Below are 9,736 nucleotides of genomic sequence, written 5' to 3' on the forward strand. Positions count from 1 at the left end.
TCTCAGGGGTTTTGTTCCTAATGAAGGTCAATTTTTAACGTTTATAAACTCAAGCTTCGAGGGAAATCCCGGTTTATGTGGTGATGGACGTGGAGTTTACAACTGTAATAGTAGAACAATCCCTGTATCATCGATTAGAAAATCAAAGAAAAATATCAGGAAAATTGTTGGAATGGCTATTGGGATTTGTTTCGAGACATTATTTCTTCTTGCTCTAATGTTTATGTTGGTTGTTCATGTAACCAATCGAGTTTTAATATGCCCACCACCACCGATGATTACTTGGTCTCTAAGGGTTGTTGGAGGGTTGGTGAAAGTAAATGACTCTCATTAATCCATACATAAATGGCACCGAGTGACTCAGTAACGAGTCTATGTTGACTCATAAGCTTAGTTGGCATATGACGAGGCAGGGTTACCTCCTAAAATAGATAAAGGTACCTTTTAAAACGGTAAAACACAAGTTCGTATCCTTAAAATGCAAAAAATAGTCACAAAGGACATTTTAAACCAATATACTAAACATTGTTGGGCTAATAACCCACATATTAAACCGTTTACATAGTATATTTGTTAAACATCAACACCAACTCATTTGCAAAGTACATTAGTTAGAAATACCATCTTTATATTTGTTATAACAAAAAAAAAAAAAACACATAACAAAAATAAACAAATCCAAGTTACATTTTCACGTTATAAAAAGAATACATCAATTTCCATCGAATGATCGATAAAAAAAACAAGTGCATATGGCATGATTTCACAACAAAACACCCATCACTTTATTCATCTCATCGTCCCAAAACCAAAACAAAAGAGATTTAAGATTATGATATGATTTATGAACCAAAAACCATTTTACCGATAAAGGCTCTCAGATCTAAGATTCTCAGCAATCTCAGTTTCCCATCTATCCCCGTTTTCTAGAAGCTTCTCCTTATCATACAGAAGTTCCTACAAAAACAAAAATATAAACATATCAATTATCAGCCTTTAAATTTAGTCACAAATGCAAAATCATATTAATATAATGAGAGAATTATAAACCTCATGAGTTTCTGTAGCAAACTCAAAGTTGGGCCCCTCTACAATCGCATCAACAGGGCATGCTTCTTGGCAGAATCCACAGTATATACATTTTGTCATATCAATATCATACCTACATTATAATTCACAAATCAATTCATTCAATCAGGGCTACTTTTAATAAAGATGATGAGAGGAGGGCATTCTCGTCTTTTTGCACACGCCATAGACCAGAGATCGAGAGTGATTTCATATTTCATGTCCCACCTTTTTGGGTGAGACAGTACAACCTACTCTGTCATGTCATGTCAAATGCAGTATAAATGTATAACCTGCTCTGTCATGTCATGTCAAATGCAGTACAACCTGCTCTGTCATGTTATGTTTGTCATGTCATATCAAATGCAGTACTACTCTGTCATATCAAATGCAGTACTACTCTGTCATGTCAAATGCAGTACAACCTGCTCTATCATTTCAAATGCAGTACAACCTACTTTGTCATGTCATGTCAAATGCAGTACAATCTGCTCTGTCAAGCCTGCTCTATCATGTCATGTCATGTACTGTATAACAAAAGCAAAAAATTATCTTTACCTTGTTGTTCTGCGGCTTCCATCTTCTCGTTCCTCTGCTTCTATGGTGATAGCTTGAGCAGGGCATATCTGATACACAACCACAAACTTTATAAGTTATACCAAAGACTAGAAGTACAAAAAAAGATTGAACTAAATGAAAGAAATAGCAACGTACTTTGATTAATTTATTTATTTATTAAAGCATCCCACTTTTCATTTCTTTCTATTACAACATTCTACTTTCTTATAAGGCGTTAATGTACTTTGAAAAATCCACACAAATATAGCATTTTCATTTTCACTTTTATTTTTGATTATTATTATTAGGATTTAAGACGTTTTCAGTTAAATCATGAAAGTGAAACTTACAGCTTCACAAAGTTTACATGCAATACAACGCTCCTCTCCTGTTGGATAACGTCTGAGGGCATGTTCTCCTCGAAAACGAGGGCTTAATGGACCTTTCTCAAATGGATAATTGATCTGAAATCCACTTCTTATTTAGATCATATAGGATAATGGAGAAAAGATTGAAGTAAAAAAAAAAAGTTTATGTTGAATACTTACAGTAACTTTTGGCTCAAAGAAGTATTTGAGTGTCAGAGACAGACCTCGAACCAATTCAGTTAGAAATAACGTATTAATGCTCCTTTCAAACACTGCATAGTGAATAAATTAAGCATCATAAAGTGAAATGAACATAAAAGAATAGGATAAAAAGGCTAAAGAAATGGGGAAGAAAAGCTCAGATCACAAGTACCAGAACTCCAGTCTTTTGATATTTCTCTTGCAAGCTTTTCTCTTTCTTCATCATCTGCATTTGTGCAAAAAAGTATTTGTGAAATACAAAAATAAAGCAGGAGATTCATGAATCTTAAACGTGATCAAGAAAGAAACTTAACCTTTATCAGTTGAAAATGAGTGTTTGGTTGCAAATGAGCGTGCACCAGAAATTGTTCCAATGTTATGGGCATGCAATGCTTGTCCTGTGACAATCTGAAAAAATGAAGATTTATCAATATCATATCATCAAGAGACTAATTGGAGTGTCTTTTACATGAACAGATAAGAGCATATGTTTAGATTTAAGCAAATTTCCCACGAAGTTTAAGAAATTCATATCAGTTTCGAAGATGAAAGTTATGACTTATGAGAGTAAAAATTTATCATTTCTCATCGGGAACAAGGATGGATTGGACATAGGGAGTAAGATTGTGTTATTTTCGTATAGTGAAAACATTTGATGCACCCATATTAGACTACATGGGCAACAGACTCGAACCAAAAAATTAGGGCACGAAAGAAACTATGTACCATTCTATATCGTCAATATGCCATTATCAATTAGTAAGAAAATTCACTTCTGAATTCTAAAAAGATCAAAATCAATCCATGATTTGCGGATCATCCCAAACTCCATTTAATCGAGAAACATGTAGGATGAAATCAAAACCCTAAAAGTTCAACCCGCCTCGTTTATACAGAAATTGCAACCGTATGTGAGTCTGAGAGAGAAAGATGGAGCTTACAAGCTGTCGATTACGGATAGCGGAGATCGACTTGCGAGCTAAGATGGCGGCCATTTCCCTGATGAGATGATCTCGATGACAATTGATGAGCTAGCTCCCTCTCTCAGGTGCTCCCACGCTTCAGTTAGCTACAAACAGGAGTACTTTCACTTAGACCCCTGTATTATATTGTATTACAATTCTACCCCAAACTTTTTGTCGAACATTTTTGTGGAACAAGCATTTTATATATACATGGACGATTTTAATCCATTGAAAGAATTTAAGGTGAGCTATATTTCTATTTATAAAGAGAAAAAAAGTATTGTGAAAAGTGAAAACTATAATATGAAAAAAGTATTCACGAGTTGCACGGTTTATAAGTCATATAAAATAATGAAGCTTGTTAATATGAATGATCTCCTAAATTACTTTAAAAGTAAATGTTATTTCTCGAAGTTTTTATCAATCAAACCAATATTAGAGATGTATAATGTATAAAAAAAAATTAGGCAATTCATGTTTTTGGTATACCATTTTTGCATCCTCTTTTTCATAATGATTGAGATGCAAAATTCCACAAATAAGGTTCAACGTTCAAACCTTAACATACCTAAAATATTGTTAGTATTGGTGAGATGTCAAGTCCATCAAGCAAATTACACCATTTGTTTGCAAATAAAACGTAATATAATGGTAAAAAGGGGTATCGATCCTCGGGGAAATGGTTGTATTCAATCACCAATGCAATCCAATAGAACTAGTGAAATTTAACTAACTAACTACAATTAAACTAAAAAAGGGGGGTGGTGTTTGATTGCTTGAAAACTAAAATACTTGAATAACTAAAAAGCTTGCAATTAAGCAAGATGGTGAGATGCTAAAATGTTGAGAATAATTGGTTAACCAAGGCAATTCAACACAATGAACATTTGTGTGTTTATCATTAGGATTCAATACAAAGCTTATCATTCATCCCAAATTGGTTATAGCAATCATGAAGCATGGTATGCCAAGATTCCTCATAGGTAGTATGGAGGTTGGGGAAGCCCACAACACACCTTCTTAATCAAGATCAAGGGTCAATTGAAGCAATTGAACCCAAGAAGTCAATTAACCTCACGAATGAAGGAATCCCCAATTCCTAGAGGATGTCAATGCTTACACATCCATAAAGGAGCTATGATTCATAAGCTAGAAATGATTTCTACCATCATAAAGCTCTTGTTCTAAGTAGATTCAATGATTCAATGCAAAACCAAAGAAATAAACCAACAATTGCTCATTCAAGTACCAAGCTCATGATCAAAGTATCAAACAAGCATAAGAATTATAAACTAGAATCATAAATATGAGATAAATTGATAATCAAAATGAATCCTTCAAAACCCACAAACATTCAATGGTTTTCAGCCAAAGTTAACCAAAATAGGGAAATTAGCCACTCATGGCAACAAAATAACAATAACAAAAGTCTAATTGCATAAAGAAACTACCAATGACTTGGAAAGATGAAAAGAAATGGGTTTCAAGCTCCAAAATCGCCTTCTTCAGCTCTCCAATGGTGAAAAATCGAAGTTGTGGCTGCTAGATCTGATCCCCTAAGGTTATGGTGTGCCAAATGACCAAAATACCCAAACTGGGCAGTTGCGCGGGTACCCGCGCGACGAAAATTCCACCCGCGCAAATGTTGATGTAATGCTATTGGTCCTTCATTCCTCCACTCCACCCTTCCACTACCAAAGATTCCTTTGGTTCCCTCCATATCCATGTGATTTAAACCAACCAATCATCATTTAGCTTCAAGGAATGGATGCTCCAAGCCCAAAATAAAATTTTATGACCCATCTTCACATGCCCAAAATATCCAAGTCTTTAACTCTTAAGGCCCAAATCTCCTTTTATGGATCCGCCAAGCCCAACAATGCCTCGAGAGCCCACTAAGCTCGTATCCAATCAATCTGCGTCCGCAACGAACACCGAAAACCCTGCAAAATATCTCATGCAACATAAAAAGTACCCGGTATGATCCATAATAAAGAAAATAAATAAAATACAATGCAATAATGATAAAAAGAGCTAAAATACTAAAATAAACTAATAAAAATAAGAAAATAAAATAAGCTATCAAGTATTCAATGATTGACTACTTGCACAAACTTTAGGTAGTGTTGGCATGGACCACTTAGATCAGTAGATGGTGTTGTTTACCATTAAAAAATGAGATATAGGTCCCGTTTAATAGTTGCTGTCTGGGAAAGTGTTGTACGGGAAAGTGCTGTCCGGGAAAGTTTTCTGACTGAGAAAGAAACAATGCTGTTTGATTGTACATCTGACTGACTGTGCTGAATGATGAAAAATGACCATATTACCCTGTTGTTCTATTATGTGATGGATGAAGTTGCTGAATAATTATAAAAACATACATATTGTCATACAAAATGTAAATTACACAATAATCATTTAAAAATCCAAATACAAATCGTCTTACAAAGTAATTAAACATAAATCAATTAAAATCCAAATAGAAACATATTGAATTGAAAATAACATACTAATTTGCATACAACTCTAAAGTAAACCGGGTGAAAGTAGTTGATTAGCAATTTGCTCACGCAAAGTAGCCATGTATTCAACGGCTTCTGAACCCCATTCTATGCCTTGTGTGTTTTCGCCCTCAATCCCTCCACCGTGCACATCAGGATTAACCATAACGTTCTCTTCAAAATTTGCAAATAACTCATCTTGGATATTGTATTTCCTTATAAAATTATGGACCGCGACATAAGCAATGACTATGTCTCTTTGTATCGGAAAAGGATAAGGAGCCATATGTTTTAAGATTGAGAATCTCGCCTTCAATACACCATAAGCACGTTCAATAACATTTCTAAGCTGTGCATGCGCAAGATTGAACCTTTCTTGTTTAGTTAAAGGTCGACGTCCTCGAAAATACAACATCTTTGTACAAAAACATCATATGTATTGAAAAAACTGCATATATATTACAAATTCAGCATATGTATTGAAAAAACTGCATATATATTAAAAATTCAGCATCTTTGTGAAAAAAAAAACAGCATATGTATTAAAAATTCAGCATCTTTGTACAATAAACAACATATATGATTTTGATTTCACCCACAAAAATTCAGCACATTACAAAAAACAGCATATATGATTTTAAGTTCACAAATTCCGAACAAAATCAGCATGTATCCTCTTCCTATGCTCGAAAATTACATGAAAGAAAATATGATTTTGACTTTACCCACAAAAAAGTTCACAAATTTTGAAATGCTACTCATATTTCGAAAATCAAAAGAAAGAGAAGCATATGAAAGAAAGAAGAAATCACAAACAAACTATTGAAGAAGATTGGAAACAAATAAAAAAAATCGTTGCCCTTGCATATCAGAATCACAGGAGAAACACATCAGAAAAAAGAAGAAGAAGAAGAAGAAGAAGAAGAAGACGAACCTGGCGGGGATGGAGGAGGGTCGATGACTTATGGACTATGAATTGAGGATGGCGACGGAGAAGGGCGACTGCTTCTTGGCCGGCGAAGGGAGTCGTTGATGGAGGCGTTGAAGGAGATTTCTCAGGAGCGTGTTTTTTTTGTTAGGGCACAATGGTCCGATGCGTATTTCTTTTCTATCCAGACTTGGCTTTGTGGGAAAGACCCATCTTACCGGGAAAGCTGAATTTTTTGTGCAAATCAAACGATCTTTCCGGCCCATTCAGCCAGAAAGATCTTTATGAGCCCGGAAAGACGTTTATCAAACAGCACCATAGACTCCACCTAGATCAATAGATCTTGTGGAACAAACTAGGGGTTAACATTTGGACAAGGCAGACCCAGACCGGAAGCAGAACTGGTTTTGGGGGAATGAGTGGACTAATAAGCGGGCCGTCAAATATATACCGTTGTTGGTGTCAGTCCTGATTTTTGAACCGATTGGAACCAATACAACATGCAAGACAGAAGGTAAAAGCTGATGACACAATTGCTATCCAATGGTTTAGATGGCTTATTTGAGGTATTTGAACATTCACAAGTTTAGATAGTTATTTGAATTGTCGTCTTTAATATATTTAACGATTTTTTTTTAAAAAAGAAAACATAATTTACTTAAAATGGTGTTTCTAATGTCTATCATGCAATCATAAGATAATATTTTTTAACGATACCCGTCATCGGGGACTATAGCTCAATGAATATGTAACCAAATAATGTGAAATTATAGTATAAAGTGAAGTACAAACTGAAAAGTAGACGTTGGAAAAAATATTATGTCATTTTAATTTTAAACGAATGAACTATGACAGTTTAAAGAATTTCACAAAAGTTTCAATTCAAAACCGATTTTTACCCCAAACCGATAAAAAAAAACAAGAACAAACACTCACAAAGAGAACCCATCTATAATAGAGATATAACTCAAATTAATTTGTTTAATGGACTAAAATCGTACGTGTATAAATAGATGAAACTATGTATCTTTTTACCTAATACCATATCAAGACCCAAATACTTTTGTCTTACGCTATAGAGTACAACAAACATAGCATGAAGTATAACCGTGTAGTTCATGTTTAGGGTATATAGAACCCACTACGAAAGAGGGAAAGAAAGAAAGAGGGAGAGGAAAAAAATGGCATCGGCAAGCAGATCAGCGTTAATGTCTGGTTTGCGAACAATCGCATCTCAAACCACCGTAATATCAAGAACCCTAGCCCCAAAACATGTACCCATTTCTCCATTTTCTTCATCTACAAGAACACTCCCTCGTGCAGCTTCAAGGTAGATGCTTTACCAATTACACATACAAAAATACGCACTACAACCAACCCTATTTCTAAATTCTGAGAAATCGATTTAAACTTTGTGGTGTTATTCTTCAGGATTGTTGGGGCATTGGGAATGGTTGAATCCATGATGCCTCTTCACAGCGCAATTGCATCTGCTCGTCTCAAATCGAGCCTTGCAGTTGATTCCGCCTGCTGGAGCTGGCTTTCACAAGGTACTTCTCGTTCCTGTTTTATGCGATAATTTCAATTCGTGCTTGAATTTCTGTGATTGATTCTTGCCTAAATTGACAAATTAGTTATGAATTTATAGCCAGAATTAAAAATTTTGCTTCCATTTCTTTAGGGGTTATTATTCGAGTAGCTTATAAAGAGTAAAGACAACTAATTTGATCTATTTTCGCATTAAATTGAATCTTTTTAGTGTTTATAATGAGCTCAAGATTTAGTTCTTGATGATTCATAATTGCCATACAATCATCATGAGAACCATAATTTGAGGGTAGTAAGCAAGGAGTAGAAATGATGGTTTAGGTTTTGAGTAAGAAATTGTATTTTGTGTCTTTCTATCACAGTTTTGTACTTTCAATTTATTTCTAGACATTGTATTTTGAAAAATCTACTTAATTATAACAAAGCACATTTTAATTTGTTTTTCTTGATAGGACAATATAATTTGAAAAATCTATCCAATTAAAGCAATAAAAAATGCTTTGTATTTCAATGTCATTGCTATAATTAGGCGGTGTTTGTAATTCGTGCAAACCCTAGTCGTAATGATCATTTTATTTTTCAATATTTGGGGAACTTTATACACATTGTGGTTTTTTAGGACCAAAATGATTAGATTCTAAAGAGCAAATGTAAATTTACATTAATACCCTTAAAGTTGCACATTGTGTTGTATACATCTCTATATTCTAACTTGTGTTTTGCTTCCATAGGTCTTGGAACATCATTGTGATAAGATTTGCAAGATTGATACAAGAATGAGCTTTAGGAAATTTTAATCAATTTTGGACCTTGCAAATTGTACCAAATATGTTATAAGTGGTACTTAAAACTTTTTTGTATTTTAATTACAAGATTTGTTCATTGTCCTTCTATGCTCATTCTTCTCAATAAATTTTGTAAAGATAGTTTATTGGTGTTTGATTTAATTTTTTTTTGCTTGTTTATTAGAGCAAATAAGAGGGATATTATTGATTTGGCCATTTAAGTGTTTTTGTAGTTATTAAATCGTTGTATATTTTTGAAACTTATTAAGGATTTTTTATATGGTTTTGTAGGTGGTCAAAATACCAAAAAAAATATAATGTACTTTTGTCTTTTTTTTTTGTTTAGTTGCTTAACTATATTTTTAGTAATTAAATTATAATTTTTATGACGACTTTTATATTTATAGTAACATATTTTTTTTTAAAGATTAATAACTTATAAGGGTAATATTGTTTTGGTTTTGTTCATATTTAGTCCATTAAGTTTTTTTTTTTGTTCACATATTACTATTGAACTTGTTTGGACTGTTCACATTACATTTTTATGACCGGTTGATATAGGTTTTAGCCGGTTCAATGGTAATATGTGGACAAAAAAACTTAAGACACTAAATGTGAATAAAACCTAAACTATGTTACTCTTATAACTCTAATATAGACTCGAATGTTAGCGGTTCCAGACTAGGTTGGTCTCGAAAGGTATGGTTTTTTGAGTCCGCTATTGTTGTTTGATGAATCTGCATATTATTAGGTAGTTGGTCAGATAAAGTCTGACTAAGCCAATGATGCTTAGCTGGAACTAGGACGATCAAAA

At 33.7% G+C, this 9,736-nt stretch overlaps 2 protein-coding genes across 2 annotated transcripts; one reads left to right on the forward strand and one right to left on the reverse strand.

The window, feature by feature from the left end:
- Positions 1 to 669: 669 nt before the first annotated feature.
- On the reverse strand, positions 670 to 3,286 carry LOC145126306 (NADH dehydrogenase [ubiquinone] iron-sulfur protein 8, mitochondrial-like). Its single transcript, XM_079061699.1, has 8 exons — positions 3,137 to 3,286; positions 2,510 to 2,603; positions 2,368 to 2,421; positions 2,175 to 2,266; positions 1,977 to 2,090; positions 1,627 to 1,694; positions 1,051 to 1,162; positions 670 to 957 (listed from the first exon to the last, which is right to left on the reverse strand). Exons 1-8 carry the CDS (start codon positions 3,188 to 3,190, stop codon positions 862 to 864), a joined length of 684 nt encoding a protein of 227 aa, XP_078917825.1. The 5' UTR covers positions 3,191 to 3,286; the 3' UTR covers positions 670 to 861.
- Positions 3,287 to 7,660: 4,374 nt separating this feature from the next.
- LOC145125446 (uncharacterized) lies at positions 7,661 to 9,096 on the forward strand. The gene is made up of 3 exons (XM_079060910.1): positions 7,661 to 7,919; positions 8,021 to 8,139; positions 8,869 to 9,096. The coding sequence occupies exons 1-3, from the start codon at positions 7,708 to 7,710 to the stop codon at positions 8,886 to 8,888; spliced, it is 351 nt and encodes a 116-aa protein (XP_078917036.1). The 5' UTR covers positions 7,661 to 7,707; the 3' UTR covers positions 8,889 to 9,096.
- Positions 9,097 to 9,736: the final 640 nt, after the last annotated feature.

The sequence above is a fragment of the Lactuca virosa genome, chromosome 7 (assembly GCF_052849685.1).
Source record: "Lactuca virosa cultivar CGN04683 chromosome 7, Lactuca_virosa_CGN04683_v6, whole genome shotgun sequence".
Taxonomy (NCBI): Eukaryota; Viridiplantae; Streptophyta; class Magnoliopsida; order Asterales; family Asteraceae; genus Lactuca; species Lactuca virosa.